The sequence below is a fragment of the Silurus aristotelis genome (genome assembly GCF_946808225.1).
Source record: "Silurus aristotelis genome assembly, chromosome: 14".
NCBI classification, from domain to species: domain Eukaryota; kingdom Metazoa; phylum Chordata; class Actinopteri; order Siluriformes; family Siluridae; genus Silurus; species Silurus aristotelis.
Genome location: NC_139587.1, coordinates 27,638,901 through 27,657,943, shown reverse-complemented (window position 1 = coordinate 27,657,943; position 19,043 = coordinate 27,638,901). Strand labels below are relative to the sequence as shown.

General features: G+C 41.2%; 3 protein-coding genes across 5 annotated transcripts in view; 1 reads left to right on the top strand and 2 right to left on the bottom strand.

The window, feature by feature from the left end:
• The window catches only part of LOC310737068 (olfactomedin-4-like), a 29,917-nt gene that overhangs the window by 8,687 nt on the left and 2,187 nt on the right, over nt 1–19,043 (bottom strand). The window contains exons 4-5 of one of the 2 annotated variants that reach the window (XM_083561237.1): nt 15,533–15,665; nt 14,078–15,237 (exon numbers count right to left, since the gene is read on the bottom strand). The exons of the other annotated variant lie outside the window; for it this stretch is intronic. Of the exons in view, the coding sequence (XP_083417363.1) occupies nt 14,684–15,237; nt 15,533–15,665 (687 nt within the window). The 3' untranslated portion in view covers nt 14,078–14,683. Of the gene's footprint in view, nt 1–14,077; nt 15,238–15,532; nt 15,666–19,043 lie in introns of those variants that run through there. 2 annotated transcript variants of the gene reach the window in all.
• LOC310737060 (olfactomedin-4-like) lies at nt 5,676–11,191 on the top strand. Its single transcript, XM_083561227.1, has 5 exons — nt 5,676–5,920; nt 6,090–6,212; nt 8,718–8,936; nt 9,838–9,991; nt 10,261–11,191. Exons 1-5 carry the CDS (start codon nt 5,861–5,863, stop codon nt 11,088–11,090), a joined length of 1,386 nt encoding a protein of 461 aa, XP_083417353.1. The 5' UTR covers nt 5,676–5,860; the 3' UTR covers nt 11,091–11,191.
• Nucleotides 14,078–19,043, bottom strand: part of LOC310737070 (olfactomedin-4-like) — a 29,529-nt gene continuing 24,563 nt past the window's right edge. For both annotated transcript variants that reach the window (XM_083561239.1, XM_083561240.1), the window contains exon 6: nt 14,078–14,164. The gene's annotated coding sequence lies outside the window, so the exon portion shown is untranslated. The remainder of the gene's footprint in view (nt 14,165–19,043) is intronic.

The window sequence follows — 19,043 nt, the reverse complement described above, 5'->3', positions numbered from 1 at the left end:
ATGCCATAACAGGAAATCTTTTTAACTAAAGTTCAAGTCCAAGTTTATTCCTTTGTACTGTACTTTTCACAATAGACAACTAAAAGACCCAAAAGTGTTCCAGCATGACAATTTCCCTGTGCACAAAGCCAGCTACATGAAGATCTGCTTTACATTGTTTGGAGTGGAAGATCTCCTGCTATAGAGCTCTGACCTCAACCATGTTAAACTCTTCTCACCTTCTCACCTACATTAGTACCTGACTTTACTAACACTCTTTTAGCTGAATTATTAATTCAAGCAGGGTTGAGGCAGAAGTCATTTTGGATAAACCCTTGGACGTGCCGCCACAACTTTGTAATTTGAGGACCTCTTTAAAGTAGTTATTTATGCTGTGTCCAAGCTACACATTGCTTGGCCAGCAGAGAAACAGGAGCAGCGCCTGCTAAATACCAAGGTCACTGCCTCCGCAGTCTATGTCTATGGCAGCCCTGGTGGCCACTAAGAGGCACCTTTGGCTGACCCTGTCCTATCTCTCCAATAGTGACAAAGCCATTCTTCTCAACGCCCCCATCATGCTCACTGGCCTGTTTGGCGACGCTATTAAAACGGTAGTCGACAAGTTTCAGGAGGTAAAAAGACAGTGTGCAGCGTGTCAGTGCTTCCTTCCTTGTAGCTCTCATGGGGCTGCTTTGTGGGTGCAGCTCCAGCACAGTATAAGTGGCCATCAGGAGATCCAGAAATTCGAGGTTTGCTTTCAGGGCTGAAGCTTACCAATATCGGGTCCTTCCGTTTGGCCTTGCACTCTCCCCCTGCACCTTCACGAAGTGTATGGATGCGGCTCTGGCTCCTCGGAGACTCCGGGGCATCTGCATACTAAACTACTGTATATCAACGATTGGTAGATATTGACTTAAACAGAACACTTGGCAACCCAGCATCGAGATAAAGGAATTTGGGTTAAGACTGAACGCCAACAAAAGTGTACTTTCTCTGGTACCGAGGACCACCTATCCAGGCCTGGTGTGGGATTCGACCACTATGTGGGCGCAGTTGTCTTCTGCTCTAGTCGAGTCTATCCACGGCCATCAAGAGAGTAAGAGAAGATCAGTCACTGACTGTAAAGCAGTTCCAAAGACTGATGGATCTGATGGCAGCTGCATCCAATGTGGTGCCACTTGGCCTCCTATACATGCGACCTTTGCAGTGGTGGCTCAACACAAGAGGGTTCTCCCGAAAGGGCAACTGACTCCACACAATCAAGGTCACACACAAGGAACCTTACAGGCCTTAAACATGTTAAGGTAACCCAGGTTCCTGTTACAGGGCCCTTTTTTAGGCGTTCCTCGTCATCACATAACATTAATGACGAATGCCTCCCCCAAGGTCTATGGAAAGGGCCCCATCTCTTGTGGCACATCAACTGCCTGGAGATGCTGGCCATGGTTCTAGCGTTGAAGCATTTCCTCTCTGTCTTAAGGGGCTATCATGTGCTGATCCATACGGAAAACACATTGGTGGTCTCTTACATCAACCACCAGGGGGGTCTGTGCTCTTGCCTCTTTTACAAGCTGGCATGATAGATCCCCCTGTGGGCCCAAGGGAAGCTGCTCTCATTGAGGGCAGTATACATCCCAGGGCGCTTGAACCAAGGAGCAGATTGTCCCCTCTGGTTTTCCATCGCTCACCCAGCTCCTCTTGGACTATTGCTATGGTGCAGGTGTGGCCGAGGCGATGCCTGTACACTTTGCCCCCTGGTGCGCTGCTGCCGGAAGTTCTGCAAAAAGTTCACCAGAATGAAGTCCTTCTTCTCATTGTAGCCCCGTGCTGGCCAGGCTGGTAAACCTTCTCAAACACCCTTCCTGGGAGATTCCTCTTTGGTGGGATCTTCTGTCTCAGGCAGGGGCGCTTTGCTTCTCCCCTGCCCAGAGCTGTAAAGGATGTGGCAGTGGCCCCTGAGGGGGTACAGCTCTTAGCTGTTGGTCTCGCAGCCGAGGTGGTACGGACCATTCTCTAATCCACAGCTCCCTCTACAAGGAGGTCATATGCCGCAAAGTGGTGCTTGTTCACCATATGGTGTGAAGATTACCAGTTAGATCCAGCTAACTGCTCGATTGACCCATTGCTGAAATTCTTTCAGGAACAGTTGGCCAAAGGGTTGTCTCCTTCCACCCTAAAGATTTACATTTCCGCTATTGCAGCTTATTATGTTCCGCTACCTGAGCAGTCGCTAGGTCTTTAAGGCTTTTTTCTCTGGAGTGTCATTCCCAAACATTTGCAATGCTGTGGGTTGGTCTACCTCACTGACCTTTGTCAGGTCATATAGCCTTGACATTAGTGCCACTCTTGTCTCCTCTGTCCTTTGACCTAGCTGTGCCCATCCACACTAGGATGGAATTGGTCATTCTGGAGGTATCGTACACTCATTCCCAAAGCATTGTTGAGTTCCTGAAGGGAAACATCTCTAGGTTACGTATGTAACCCTGTTTCTCAGAGGGAACAAGACGCTGCGTCTTGGTGCCACACTCTCTGCATCCCTTTAAATGCTTACTTCACTTTCAAAGTTAGCACTGTCTCCACAGCATGTGCTTTTATAGCTTCCTGGTCATGATGTCCCCCTTCCAGTGATGTCACGTTTTTCTGTTGGACTGATTACACACAAAAGCGTGGTCACGTGGAGGCGTTTCCAAAGCATTGTTGACACAGTGTCTCGTTCCCTTGCAGAGCCAGGGTTGCATACGTAACCTAGAGACGGAATTATGGAGATGAAACAGGAGCAGGGGAAAAAATATTATACTCTCCTAAAAAATCCAATTTACAGTACCAAAAGTATATTTTAAATAAAATGATCATTGAAATTGATGCAACAGCATTTAATAAAACCGATGAACAATAATATCCATTAATACAACTATTACAGATATACACAGACAGGTGAAGAAATAATAAGGAAGTTAAATGAGAAGCCAGGAACCTCAGTACTTTTCCTTCTGACAGCAACCCTCTGACAGTTCTTGGTGACTCCAACCTCCCATCCGACAAACTTCAGTCATCTTGCCTTTTGCCTTTTCTTTTCCTTGACATTTAACAGCTGCCCTCCAACACACACAGGAGGAAATGTCCAGGACCTGGTTTTCACCCGTCCTACCCCAGCTACAGACATGACTGCCACTCCACTTCCAATCTCTGATCATCACCTGGTTTCTTTTTCAATCACTCTTCCTTTTCAACCTAAAAATTATTTACATGACTCACTTATCCGTCCTAACCTTCACTTTATCTCTCCCTCCTCTGTAGCCTCCTGTACTCTTTCATCTCTTTCTGACCGTGACTCCTTTTCCTCTCTACCCTTGGACGTTACTACTGACTCCTTCCTCTCATCTCTTTCCTCAACCATGGACCTCCTTTGCCCCTTGACTACCAAAACCCAAGAAGACTTCTTGTCCCACACCGTGGCTGTCAGAGGTTTTGCGAATCAATCGACGAGAACTCAGATATTCAGAGAGGAAGTGGAAGAAATCACAACTCGATGTAGACCTCGCATCTTACCGCGCACTCCTGACCAAATTTTCTTTGGATGTGACTTCTGCTAAAACTGCCTTCTACATGGAAAAGCTTGAGGCCTCTGCACAAGATCCTCGTAAGCTCCACAACATCTTCTCTTCACTACTCAACCCCCCTGCCACACCTGCTCCATCCTCCCTGACTGCTAATGACTTTGCCTCCTTCTATGATGAAAAGATTAAGAAAATCTGCCAGACCTTTACTTTCTCCCCAACAATGATCGCACTGTTTTTAACCAACTGTCTGTCTATCTCTCACAGAACAACCTCCATGATCCAAACCAGTCTGGCATCAAAGCGGCACATTCCACAGAGAAGGCCCTTTTGGCTGTTTCTGAGAAACTGCATGCTGCTCAGTCAGCCAAGCTGTCATCTGTACTTATCTTCCTGGACCTTTCAGCAGCATTTGACACAGTCAACCACAAGACTCTTTTGTCAACCCTCAAGAGCCTCAGCGTCTGCGGAACAGCATGGGAATGGTTTGCTTCCTACCACAACTCTCGGTACTTGGTCCCCTCCTTTTCTCCCTCTATACCCACTCCATTGGTGAAGTCATATCCTCTTACCACTGCTATGCAGATACCACTTAACTAATCTTTTCTTTCCCTCTATGAGATACCACAGCTTCTGATCGGATCTCAGCATGCTTGACAGACATATCTTCATGGATGAGTGCTCACCAACTTAAACTCAACCCCAGCAAAACAGAACTGCTGGTCATCCCAGGTGATTCACCTTCATGTCAAGATCTCTAAATACCACTTCATGACTCTCTGCTCTCCCCTTCAGGCACTGCTCGTAACCTTGTGGTAGCTATAGACAATGAACTGTCCTGTGGGAGGAAGGACAGTCAATTTCTTCTCTACAAAATCCGAAGGATTCGACCATTTCTGTCCACACAGGTGCCCAGGTGCTTGTTCAGTCTTTTGTAATTTCAAGACTCAACTACTGCAACTCTCCGCTGGCAGGTCTTTCCCTGAATGCTATTCGTCCACTGCAAATGATCCAAAATGCAGCTGCATGACTTGTGTTCAATCTTCCCAAATTCTCCCACACCACCCCACTGCTGCGCTCCCTTCACTGGCTTCCAGTAGCTGCATGTATCAGATTCAAAACACTGATGCTTGCCTACAAGGCCAAAAATGGCCCCGCACCTTCTTACCTCAGAGACCTCATCACATCTCGCACTGCACCACGCTGTCTGAGATCCTCCAGCACTGCTCCACTGGTACCACCTGGAACTTTCCCTAGATGTCCCTTACTATCTTCAAGCTTTCCAAGTTTGCTTTGTAGAATTCAAGAGTTATATTTATATTAAGTTTGTAATCTTGCGTACCAGTGTAGATTTATTCATTGCTAGAGACTTAAAGCACTTTTGTACGTCGCTCTGGATAAGGGTGTCTGCTAAGGCCGCAAATGTAAATGTAAATGTAGAAGGGTGTAATCATTTGAAAGGAGTAGCAGGATGACCTGAAAGCAGCAGAACCAACAGAAAATATCCTGCAAAACGATTTGTGTGTCTCATAGCGTTTTGAAAAATCAGTATGTATGGATTAATATACTCAGGTTTGAGAGTAAGAAAAGCAGAACCCATTGGCAGAAAATAAGTTTGAGAGGCACATGGATGTTCCTGAGAGTAAGGAAACATGAATGTAGTGATGTTCTGAGATACATCAGAGAAAAAGTAATAGGAAAAATGCACAAGTAAATAAAAAAAAAAAATGTATACTTAATAAAAAAATGCTTTGTAGGTATCATGGCTCAAATATTACTAAAGGTTATATGGACCATTGTATTCTTGTGGATTTGGCCAAATAGATTAAACCGCACTGCTGGAGAAATTGTATTTCAATATATAATTGTAATTGTATACTTTTTCCTTGGCATTCTTGAGATGTTGCTGTATAAAATGTTTAAACAAGTGCTTTAATATTATCTTTTTCATTTATAACAGCACTATGGTGGAAATTCAGCAGTTCAGTGGCAAATCAATAATAAAAATAAATTTTAGTATTCATATAAAAACATTTAAAAAAAGAAAAATAAATACATAAAAAAAAGAAAAGGAAGGAAAAATGAAACCAGCCTTGATGTTAAAAATCTCAACATTACGTAAATAACCTGTCTAGTCCCACATCCTCCTGTACCACAACAAAATTTCCACTCTGTCACAATTCCTAAAATGTATGTCTTCATACTATGCCATCTGGCAGAAATTCTAATTTGATTTTGTAAGAGGAGGCGGTGATCTGTTGTAAGACTCCTTTTTCTTATATAAGCTGCAGCATCTTTCATTCTGCTCATTTTCAGAAACAAACATGAAGTCGTCTCGGTTGTCCAGACAGACGGCTGCGTTCATCCTTGTTCTTTTCTCTCAGGTAAGAGGAACACAGCCGTCTCACACTTATGCCTTATAAAAATGTTTGGTTAACCTTTGCATCTTCAGACATCAGAATTTTGCAACCAGCACAAAGAGGGTCATCTGTCCTGTCAAAATGTTGTGTATCGTGTGTATATCTCTTATGTGTATTTTGTATTTGTCATCAGTGTGTGAGTGGGAAGGACTGTATGTGTGAGCTGAACACACTGCAGCGTCCTTTTCCGATGGAGAAATTCAACTCGATTCAGACTGCAGCTGGCCAGTGCACGAAGAGCATCACTTCAACACAGGTGTGTGGCAGACACAATTTTTTGCTTTGAATATTCTTTGACAAATGAGGAATAAAACCCTCTCTCATGCCTTAAGATCAATATGATCAACATCAGGGCGGTTGGTTTACAGAGTTACTGTTACCACCAAAACAATTGATTACATTTGTGACAGTGACAGAGGCCCATATTCAGAGCAACTTCTAACTGAGCAGTAGAGGGTAAAGAGCCTTGCTCAAGGGCCCAGCAGTGGTAGCCTGGGGGTGCTTGGACTTACCAACCTTTTCTAGAGTTCAGATTATCCAACTTCTTTGTGTTATCACTCAATATACAAATATAAATGTTTTTGCTCCAAATGAAACAGCAGATGAGGAAATCAGGAGTGATTTGCAAGCCCCGCCCACTTTTATATCACATTAGCAATATATTAGTATTCATTCATTTTTTATAACAATTTTGCTTTATGGAAGCATATAGTAAACTGTATTTAAATTTACATTTTCTATTACCATATACCATATTCACCATTTCCAACAGTATTTTAGTCTGTAAATTATACACTGTTATACATAATATTACCCACAACATCCCAAACACACAACACAAACAAGTACAAGTAACTGAAATGCTGTAAGTGTAGTTATTAAATTATATAGTAAATGGGCAAAGAAAGGACAACAAAAATAAAATAAATAAATATAACAAAATTAATTATTAATTAATTAAAAACTAAGAATGTTAATCCTAATCTGTAACTTCAAGTGACAGGTCAAGAGTATCAATATTATTCAAGAAAGGTTTCCAGGATTTATAAAAGGCTTTTTTAAAGACCCTGAAAATGAAAAAATATTTTTTTCCAAATTTAAACGTAAAAGATTGATTGATTTAAAATCAATGAGCTCAAGTGTTAGTCCAATACAAAAGCTTGTTAATGTTACAGGCCCAGTGATAGTATTGAAAATTTGGTAAGACAAGGCCCCCTTTCGACTTTGGAAGCTCGAGAACCTTTCTTTTTATCCGTTCATATTTGCCACCTCACAAAAAAGAGTTAGTTGTCTGATCCAAAGTCATGAAAAAGACTCGTTATTATAAATGGGTATATGCTGGAATTTGAGCAGAATTGAAATTTTAACCTAATTAATATGGCTAATTAGCAAAAAGAAAAAAAGAGGACCATCTCTCTATATCTTCCCTATAAGCATCTAGCAAACAGCTGTGACTGATTTAGAGATAAATACACCTAAATATCTGAACCCTTCCTGAGCCCACTTAAAGGGAAAAGGATACAGTAATTTGTAACCAGCAAATCTTAAATTTGGAGGATTGGCAGTAAAGAGGAAGTGGGTTTAGTTATATATAAAAGAAGGTCATCTGCATAGAGGGACAGTTTATAAGAGGTTTCAAACCGAGTAATGCCTTCAAACTTTTCCTCACTTCGCAGCCAAATGGCCAGTATAGCTGAAGCAAATAATAGGGACAAAAGGGGGCAACCTTGGTGTGTACCTCAGCACAGGGGGAAAGTTTTAGAATGTGTTGCATTGGTGTGCACAGATGCAACAGGGGAAGAGTATAATAATTAAATCCATTTTTACCAAATTTAAAAGAATGCTGCTTGGCACTCAACATTTGCATTTCAACTTTGAGTTAGAAGTAGATTCTACTCTGAATGAAGTTGAAACCTATTTTTGTAAAGTGCAGGTGAAGGAGTCAGAGAATATTGGAGGTCTAGTTTAGAAAATTGTTCTGACCATCCTGGATTTCTCCGATATCCTCAACTGACAGACATATAAAATTATTTGTCCTCGCATATAAGACATAAATGCCTCCCACAATGTGTTACCGCTAACAGAAATGTTGTAATTTATTTAATAATATAGATTTATATGATGTCCTGTTGTTTTGTCCACAACTAAACTTTCTCATACAGACGATGGTCAACCATACCATTCTGCTTGCTTACACACATTAAGTCAATTTTGGAAATACATTTTTATTTTCATTTTACAAATTATAAAGCATTAAAATTCATATGTTAAACTAAGTATTAAAACATCTGTTGAAAATGGCAAATGTAAATTCTAGAATTACATAGAATACCAGTCTGTTAATGGTTTTTCTTTATTTTTATTATTTTCAACATTGGAATAGAATTATGTAGTAAATAAAAACCTTTCAATGAGTCTTGTCTTTGTAAGGCGTACAGTACAAAGGGCGTACATAACGGACGGTTTGTGAACGTGTGGTTTCCACTGTGAAGCATGGAGCAAGAGGTTTGATGGTGTGGAGATCCTTTGCTGGTGACATTGTTGGTGATTTTGTCACACCTAACCAACATGGCTACAACATCATTTTTGTTTTCCAGCAGGACAAACACACCTCTAGGTTATGTCAGAGATATTTGTGCTATTTGGGATCTCCTCAAAATTGTTAGGAAAAAAACATTCCAGGTAACAACCTCATGAGGTTGACTGAGACAATGCCAAAGAGTAGTTGTTTGATCTAAACATATAAATTTCTCTCTCTCAGTTCGAGGAGGTGGGTGTACTGATGGTGGGGGTGCAGGAGCGACTGGAGCATCTGGAGAAGAGCGTGTCTGTACTGGAAAAGGAGGATGATGGTGATCTGTACAGTGCAGTTTCAGTACGAATCATTGAGCTCGAGCTCGCAGAGATCCTGGAGCTCATGGGTAAAATGAACAAAACCGTCAGATCCCACACGCAGATCAGTCAGAGCACCGCAACCAAGGTGACTAACTGAAGCACATCACACCACAACACAACACACCACACTGCATCACATTACATCACAGCTAAAGTGAACAATTTTCATGGGGTCTAGAAAGCACACCCATTTCTGATTTAGCTGTTTTTGGATCCTGTCTTCAAATGAGGATTTAAATCAGTATCAATAAATGTTGTTACAAGAAAATAACCTAAGCATTAATACGGAGTTTTACCTCTTCAGCACTCCATTCCTCATTATAACATCACCAGAGTTCCTATTCAGATTTGTTTGCTTGGTGATTTGCACCACAATATACTTAGATTTGTGTATCCAAAACCCTTATCTGGCCATCAGAGCTACTGTACACCAACCAGGCATAACATTATGAGCAGTGAAGTAAAGAACACTGTTGATCTCTTCATCATGGCACCTGTTAGTGGGTGGATATATTTAATAGGCAGCAAGAAAACATTTCGTCTTCAAAGTTGATGTTAAAAGCAGGAAAAATGGGTGAGCGTAAGGATTTGCGGGAGTTTGACAAATTGTAACGTTTAGACGACTTTGTCAGAGCATCTCCAAAACTGCAGCTCTTGTGGGCTGTTCCTGGTCTGCAGTGGTCAGTATCTATCAAAAGTGCTACAAGGAAGAAAAAGTGGTGAACAGGGTCATGGGGTCACGGGCGGACAACCAGCTCCTGTAGCTTAAACTGCTGAAAAAGTTCATGCTGTTGATGCTCAATGGGTTCACAACTGTTTTGGCAGCAAAAAGGGGACCAACACAATATTAGGCAGGTGGTCATAATGTTATGCCTCGTCGGTGTATGTGCTATCCCCATGAGGCAGGTCATCTCATATATACATTTTTATTTATATTGAATATATAAACTGAACATGACTGTTGTTTTGCATGTCTCAAATGAAAGCTGCAAAGCATGACAGAGGGCATGCAGGAGCTCGAGGCCTTTGACCTATCGCATGTGGTGAGCAAACAGCGAGAAAATCAGTGCATTAAGCAAGAATTGGCTGAGTGTCAGCATGAACTTCAGGCCACTCTTCAGCCTCCCACTCCTCGCCCACGTATGTACACTTTAGCATTTAACCTTATAAACAGCAACAATCAATATAGTCTGTGTGTTTCCATGGGGTTCTGCAGTTTCATCCTTCTATGTGTCTGTGCATGGTACTGTATGGCGGAATGACTTCCCAGGGTGGGGTCTCACCTCGTGCTTAGTTTTACAGTAGACTCCAGATCAGGATCTTTACTTAAGATGAATACATTTGTTTCAGTTATAGCACCTTATCACTGCATATCTCGTTCTTCTTTTGTTGTGTGTTTGTGTGTATAGGACACTGTCCACAAGGCCAGTTGGTCAATGTGACCGGCCCTAGAACTTACTCCCTCACCTCGTACGGAAACTCATACCCTTATGGCGCCTGGGGAAAAGACCCGAAACCTGCTCCAGGGAAGGAGGACACGTACTGGCTTGTAGCTCTAACCAGCAGCAGCGTTTTTGCGAATTATGTACGTCATTACAGCAGTTTGAGCACTATGCTGGTTGGTGTGGGTGCTGAGGACAGCACCATTTCTTACGCAAACCCCACCACAAACAGTATCGAGGGCCCTAACGTGGTGATGTACGGAGGTGCGCTATACTACAACTGCTATAATTCACCCTCTGTGTGTCGCTTTAACATCTCTGACCACTCCGTCACCAATACACCACTTCCAGAAAACACAGGCTACAGTAACAAGTTTTGTTTCGGCCACTTGGACGCCACTTACATCTACACAGACCTGGATTTCGCCACAGACGAGTCTGGTGTCTGGGTGGTCTACTCAACAATAGAGAATTTTGGCAATGTGATCCTTAGTGAAGTGATAGAAGGAAGTCCTCCCTCTCTGGGTCGGACGTGGAACACGTCGCTGCACAAGCGCAGTGCCACGAACACCTTCATGGTATGTGGAGTGCTTTATGCCACAAGATTCCTGGACAAACAGACGGAGGAGATTTTCTACTCATTCGACACGGAGACAGAAGAGGAGCGCTACGATCTGAAGATCCGCATACAGAAGATGCAGACCAACATCCAGTCTCTGAATTATAACCCACGAGATCGAATGCTCTATGCCTACAGCGACGCCTACATCGTCTCGTACAACACCGTCTTTCAGTAAACGCTCATCTTTACCCCTCTGATTACTGATTTTATCATAATTCTGTGTGACAATGACAGATCTGCTGATTTATTTCATAAACATTTAGATCTGTAAAATGTAATGACTGCTGGATTTTTTTTTTTGTTAAACATTTATAAAAAATGTTTTGCTGCCTTAATAAAAGCACACCTCTATAAAAAAATTATGTTAAGTTTTTTGGAAATATTTCTTCACCAATAAAACATGGTTATACTGATTACTATGGTGTGTTAACGATTTTTATTATGTTAATTGATTTTGACCATGTTAACCCATACCTTTATCACGCATGCCTATCACCACATTTATTACGAGGAGTATTATTTGTGACCCTCTTAGTCCCATCAATATTCAATAAAGGTGTTCTAACATTCAGGTACGATGACAATTGCTTTCAAATGAGAATCCAAAACAGGCAGGCATTGTTTGATGCACGACCTAAAATCTAATTTTGGTTGCAATACCAATGGGACAACACCTTTCACAATGAGCCCCACTGTTCTCTGACCCCACAGTGTTCTGGGATATGCATTACCTGGAAAAACTTGCAGTGCCATCGCCCCCAATCCTTCAATGGCCAGTGGGCTGGTTTTGCCAGTAATATGTGCGAGGTGTAAGCTCAGTTGTTAAGGCATTGGACTGGAAGTTCAAACCCTAGCACCACCAAGCAGCTCCTCAGTGGTATGTCTCTGTAGATAAGGGCATCTGCCAAATGCCATATATGTGAAGTATTATTTTTTCAAACAGTTTGTCCCAAAATGGAGATACAGCAACAGACCCAGCACTTTGCCCAATACACATTTTTCAAAATTAACATTTCAGGTTTAGCTTGAGATCTGTATCAAGCTTCCTTAAATCCCCCGGTCTTGCAGACGCCATCATGTTACAGTGTAATGTATCTGATTTTAGGAAATATGTATCAGTAGATGGCAGCAGAGTGCAGCATTTTTTAAACAGACAGACAGACAGAGAGACAAAAATGTACAAATTCCAGCAGTATCCACAAACAAACTCCTGTTAAGCCCAGCAGCTTAACAGGACATTTTTCTGACAGTAATAAATATTTAATTGTCAATCTTCCAGATTGGAAGCCAGTGGCATGGTACAGTGGTTCATAGGTTTTTTATCAATGAGGCATCTTCAGATTGCCCACAGGGTTACACGTGTGACTCGTAGCATGTTTTAATCTTTCCATGGTCTAACCAGTAATTGCATAGGAAATTACTGTGTGTTTGTGTGTTGTGTGTAAGGTTGACCATGTTGAATTGTTATTGTCATGTCATTTCAATCCCAACAATGGACTCTTTTCCCTGTTGTGTTCAAGAAAGCGCTTTCGCTCCTTGACGGCAAACACAGAGAGAATGAGGAGGAGCTTCTTTCTGCAGGCCATTCAGAGTTTGAACATGGAAAACACCTAGCACCTAGTACCTGGATTTTTGTCTTACTGAACTTCTTTTGCAAAATTGTGATGTAGATGTAGAGGACAGAGTTGTATGGCGACAGATGTTCTGCTGTGGCGACCCCTAATGGGAGCAGCTGAAAGAAAAATAAGAAAAATAAGAGAATTTATATTTGTATTAATATTATATTTATATATTTTATTTATATTTATATTTACAATTTGCACAGTCATAAAAAGCATTCAACTACATGTTGTACTCTGTTTGAATGTGTATGTCGCAAAAATAAAACAAATTAGATTTATTTCAGTTCATTTCATTTCATTTTTAGAAATAAGGCCTCTACTCTCAACCAAAAATCAGGGGTCTTCGGTTTGCCACTTTAGGAACTTCAAATTGAATCAGTTTCTATGGTCAAATGAAACCAAAATAAAGATTATTTGTTTGGTACACAAAGAGAGATAACCATAGGAACAAGTGCCTTATGCCCACAGTTCAATGCCGTGGTGGCTCTTTAATGGTTTGGGGCTGTTTTTCTGCCAGAGGCAGACCTGGACTATTTGGTGGGTTACCTGGCATCATGGACCTTATAAAATATAAATAGATATTAAATAAACACCTGACTGCCTCTGCCAGAGCTCTAAATTGGCTCTGGTTGGATCTTCCAGCAAGGACAATCATCCAAAATATACATCAGAAAATGTTTACTGACCACCAAATCAACGTCCTGCTATGGCCATGAAATCCATGGAAAACCTGTGGTGAACTGAATAGGAGAGTTTAACTCTGTGGACCCTAAAATTTCAAGGATCCAGAGAGAGATTCTGTATGGGGGAGTGGTTTTCAGTGGTTTTCATACTGTATGTGTATCAGATATTCTTTGATAAAACTTGTGTTTGCCATTGTATGATATCAATGAATGCAGAGTATTTTATGATTCCTTTTTACTCAAAGGATTAAAGGGTTTAACAATAAAAAATATTTTACAGGCAGAAGCTCTTAAACAGAGCAATTTACTGTATCGGAGTGCATTAAAGAACAGCAAGGTTTTTTACCCCAGAAGATGTAGGACTTTAGACATTATTTAAAGACGCAGACATGAAGTGGAAATTCAAACCAGAGATGCGTCTTTAAGAAATTTCTTCATTGTTCCCTGAGAGGATGGAGGTAGCATTTTGGAATAGTCGCTGATGGTAGGATCAGGGGAGTAGTGGTAAAGAATAGAGGAACTTTGGTGCAGTGGTTGAGAAATGAGAGAATGTGGTGCAGTGGTAGAGGTTAAAGGGATCAGTGAAACATTTATAAGATGATTGGGCCAGTGGTGCAATTGTAGAAGATGGACGGCTTAGAGGTGTAGAGAATGGAGAGAATGTGGTGAATTGGTGGAGGATGTAGGGATCAATGAAGCAGTTGTAGAGGATGGAGGGATCAGTGGAGCAGTGGAAGAGGATGGTAAGGGTGTTGTGCTAAGTGAAAAAAGTGCTATAGTAAAGGGGTGCTGGTTTATTTTTTTGGTAAACCCATCGACCAAACCTGATGACTTCACAGCATGTATCCAGTCATCAGTCAAATTAAAAGTTTTATTTATTGAAAGTTTACTTCCAAAGCTTGCTCTGAGCAATGCAGGGGGGAGCAGTATACCACTTTACAGAACTCAAACAGTACAGATTTTTCATATAGATTACAATTACAGTTCAATTGTAAAAGATAAGCAATAAAACATAATTTACATTCGGTTTAGTTGTCGGACTTGTTGTTAGCAAATTGGATGTGATATAAATTTTAGTCAGTGCCGTATGTTAAACATGATAAAAGAATTTCTAAGTTTAAATTAAACAAAAACCCATTCACTGCATGTAATGAAGTTTCAGTCTGATTCCATATTATACTTGTGATCATGTTCCATTCTAGATTTCAGAAGTAAGCTTGGTAGGCGAGCATGTAGCCACCGTTGTACATGTAAAACTTCGTGTCTATGGGGTTGAAGTGAAGGTTGGCGACGCCCCCTGCTACTTTCTCCATAGGGAGCGAGAGCATGTTGTCCTCGGCCCCTGTGGTCGTGTCGAAGGCGTAGAACACTTCTTCTTTGTAGGTGTTTATGAAGCGAGTTGCGTAAAGCACCCCACACACCATGAAGGCGTTGGTCACCGAGCGCTTGAACAGACGTGTCTTTCAGGTGTGTGTTACGTTAAAGTCATCGAAGTCCACTCTACTTACCACTAAGTTTCCGTGGTTTGCTTTTGTGGCGTAAATTACCCACAAGCCCTTGTCGTCAGCGGAGAGGTTGATATCCGTCCAATCCAAGCAGCTGTAGTAGCAGTAGGGAAATTTGTTGTTGAATCCGGCATCAGGAAGCGAGAGACGTTGGTATTGCTTGGCTTTCAAATCGAAGGCACAGATTTCAGGCGTGTTATAGCACTGATAATACACCATGTTTTTGTATACGATGGTCCCTGGACCCTGAATGGCATTAGCATGAGTGTATGAGCTGACCAGTGTTTCATCTCTGTGGTTCCTTCCAGCCATGAAGTCCTCATAAGTCTTGAAAAAGCGTACAAGTGAGCCCTGCCTGTGGCTGTTAGCTAGAGGCTGAATCCAGTAATTTTCTTCAGTATCATTATAGATGTCATGACCCCACGCTCCAGCGATGTAAGATGAAGTGAACGGGTTTAATTTAGTAACCACTGGAGCACTGATATTTCTCATCATACGCTGAGAACAAGAGCCTGAAACAAAGAATGTTCAAAAAAATACAATGAGAGTAATTCCTAGTGGTGTAAAATTATTACATACTTCTACTGCTGTGGCTCCTCTCACTCTTCAGACCAACTTCATCTATTCAAATGTCCAATATGGATGCCTTAAAAAATTCCAAAAGCCAGTTCATTTCCTTGTCTCCCTACTTGAATACTGGACTCCTATTTACAATCTGCTAAACATTGCTTAAACACACTTACTGGTACATCTCATCTCAAAGATTTTTTCTAATAGTTCCTCTTTGATGAAAAAGCAAAAACTTACTCCTGAAGTCTTGAGGGATGGTCCTGCAGGTCTGGACACGATTACTGAGAGAGCGTAACTTCTCCCTCATTGTTTCCAGGTTGAAGATGTTTTTCTTGTACATCTTATTCACATCCTCCCGAAACTTCTGCAACTGAGGTACAAATAGATCACATACATATACAGTGAGGAAAATAAGTATTTGAACACCCTGCTATTTTGCAAGTTCTCCCACTTAGAAATCATGAAGGGGTCTGAAATTGTCATCGTAGGTGCATGTCCACTGTGAGAGACATAATCTAAAAAAAAAAATCCAGAAATCACAATGTATGATTTTTTAACTATTTATTTGTATGATACAGCTGAAAAAAAAAAGTATTTGAACACCTGAGAAAGTCAATGTTAATATTTGGTACAGTAGCCTTTGTTTGCAATTACAGAGGTCAAACGTTTCCTGTAGTTTTTCACCAGGTTTGCACACACTGCAGGAGGGATTTTGGCCCACTCCTCCACACAGATCTTCTCTAAATCAGTCAGGTTTCTGGCCTGTCGCTGAGAAACACGGAGTTTGAGCTCCCTCCAAAGATTTTCTATTGGGTTTAGGTCTGGAGACTGGCTAGGCCATGCCAGAACCTTGATATGCTTCTTACAGAGCCACTCCTTGGTTATCCTGGCTGTGTGCTTTGGGTCATTGTCATGTTGGAAGACCCAGCCTCGACCCATCTTCAATGCTCTAACTGAGGGAAGGAGGTTGTTCCCCAAAATCTCGCAATACATGGCCCCGGTCATCCTCTCCTTAATACAGTGCAGTCGCCCTGTCCAATGTGCAGAAAAACACCCCCAAAGCATGATGCTACCACCCCCATGCTTCACAGTAGGGATGGTGTTCTTGGGATGGTACTCATCATTCTTCTTCCTCCAAACACGTTTAGTGGAATTATGACCCAAAAGTTCTATTTTGGTCTCATCTGACCACATGACTTTCTCCCATGACTCCTCTGGATCATCCAAATGGTCATTGGCAAACTTAAGACGGGCCTGGACATGTGCTGGTTTAATCAGGGGAACCTTCCGTGCCATGCATGATTTTAAACCATGACCTCTTAGTGTATTACCAACAGTAACCTTGGAAATGGTGGTCCCAGCTCTTTTCAGGTCATTGACCAGCTCCTCCCGTGTAGTTCTGGGCTGATTTTTCACCTTCCTTAGGATCATTGAGACCCCACGAGGTGAGATCTTGCATGGAGCCCCAGTCCGAGGGAGATTGACAGTCATGTTTAGCTTCTTCCATTTTCTAATGATTGCTCCAACAGTGGACCTTTTTTCACCAAGCTGCTTGGCAATTTCCCCGTAGCCCTTTCCAGCCTTGTGGAGGTGTACAATTTTGTCTCTAGTGTCTTTGGACAGCTCTTTGGTCTTGGCCATGTTAGTAGTTGGATTCTTACTGATTGTATGGGGTGGACAGGTGTCTTTATGCAGCTAACGACCTCAAACAGGTGCATCTAATTTAGGATAATAAATGTAGTGGAGGTGGACATTTTAAAGCCACACTAACAGGTCTTTGAGGGTCAGAATTCTAGCTGATAGACAGGTGTTCAAATACTTATTTGCAGCTGTATCATACAAATAAATAGTTTAAAAATCATATATTGTGATTTCTGGATTTTTTTTTTTTAGATTATGTCTCTCACAGTGGACATGCACCAACGATGACAATTTCAGACCCCTCCATGATTTCTAAGTGGGAGAACTTGCAAAATAGCAGGGTGTTCAAATACTTATTTTCCTCACTATAAATGTTAATCAATCTCCTGAAGGACTCAACTGAAGGATAGCTCAGAAAAAAAAGACCAATTCACTAAAAATTTGCACTTTAATAAACGCTGAGTATATCGCTTTTGTGGATGGTCATTGTCACACATATTTTTTTATTTTTTAAGTCTAGGCTTAAAATTTATTGGTTAAGTCAAACTTTTTGCCAGTAGTCTTTGCTGAGGTTAAAAAAAAAAAAAAAAAAAACAGATCTGGATGGATCTCTGACAGAGAGTGTGGAATTGGGATATTTGGATGCCGTCATCCCCTTACTTTCACACGTTCACTCAGGTTTGTTGATGGTTTTCTGGTGGGCCGCCTTTTATCCCAGAGATCCCTCATGTCTGTGTTACCCTTGGTGCTCCCTTTTAGTTATGCTGCCATAACGAGTCTTGCTGGAGTCCTCAGTCGCACCCTGATCACACTGTACAGTGTATCAAAGTGAATAAAAAAAAAAAATTTAGACCCCCTTCACTGTTTTCAATGTTATGTTGCAGCCTGATACTAAAATAAATTTTTTTTTAAATGTGTTTTTTATTAATCTACACTCAGTACCCCATAATGACCAATTGAAAATAGAATTCTATTAAAGTCTGTAAAGTTTTTCCAAATAAAAAAAAGAAAATTTTGCAGATATATAAGGCTTCAAACTCTTTACTCAGTACTTAGCTTTGGCAAAAATTACAGCCTCAAGACTTTATGGGTTTAATGCAACAAGCTTTGTACACTGGGATTGAGGGTATTTCTGCCATTCTGCAATGAAAATCCTCAGTGGACAGCCACTTTCAGGTCTCTCCAAAGATTTTCAATAGGTTTCAAATCAGGGCTCTAGATGGGCCACTGTAGGATATTCACAAAGTTGTTCCTAAGCCACTCCTGTGTTGTCTTGGCTGTGGGCTTATGGTCATTGTTATGTCAAGGTCAATCTTTGACCCAGTCTGACATACTGGGTGTCTTGGAACAGATTTTTATCAAGGATACCGCTGTACTTTGCTCCATTCATCTTTCCCTCAACCCTGAACAGTTGCCAAGTCAATGCTGCAGAAAAACTCCTTCACAGCCTGATGCTTCACTTTTGGGATGGTTTTGGGCAGGTGATGTGCGGTGCCCGATTTCCTCCAGACATGACATTTAGAATTGATGCTAAACAGTTCAGTCTTGTTTCATCAGGCCAAAGAGTATTGTTCCGTAAGGACTGGAAGTCCTTCAGGTGCCTGTTGGCAAATTCCATGCGCTCTTGCATGGATTTTGCACTGAGAAGATATTTCCGTTTAGCCAATATGTCATGAAGCCCAGATTGGTGGAGAGCTGCAGTGATGATCGTTCTTCAGGTTCTTGGTCACCTCTCTCACTAGGGCACTTCTCCACACATTTCCACAGCATGTTCCAAGTCACATGCTACACTAATCACTTCAACTCAGGCACTTTCAAAGAACAGATTCATGTTAAAAGAATGAAAATGAGAAGGAGGAACTAAAGGAAATGCGGAAGGATGAAATCAAATTTGATTGAGACACTTGGGGTTGCAGCTTACAGATTGCTCAGGAAATGACTTTTAGCCTGATATTATAAGGGGCAGTTAAAGTCAGTGTTTAGCACATACACATAAAAAAATTCCCATTTAAAAAAAAGTTTCATTTTAAAAATGAATGAATGATTAAATATAAAATGAAATCAAATATAAAATAAAATATACAACTTATTATAAATTATGTAGAAC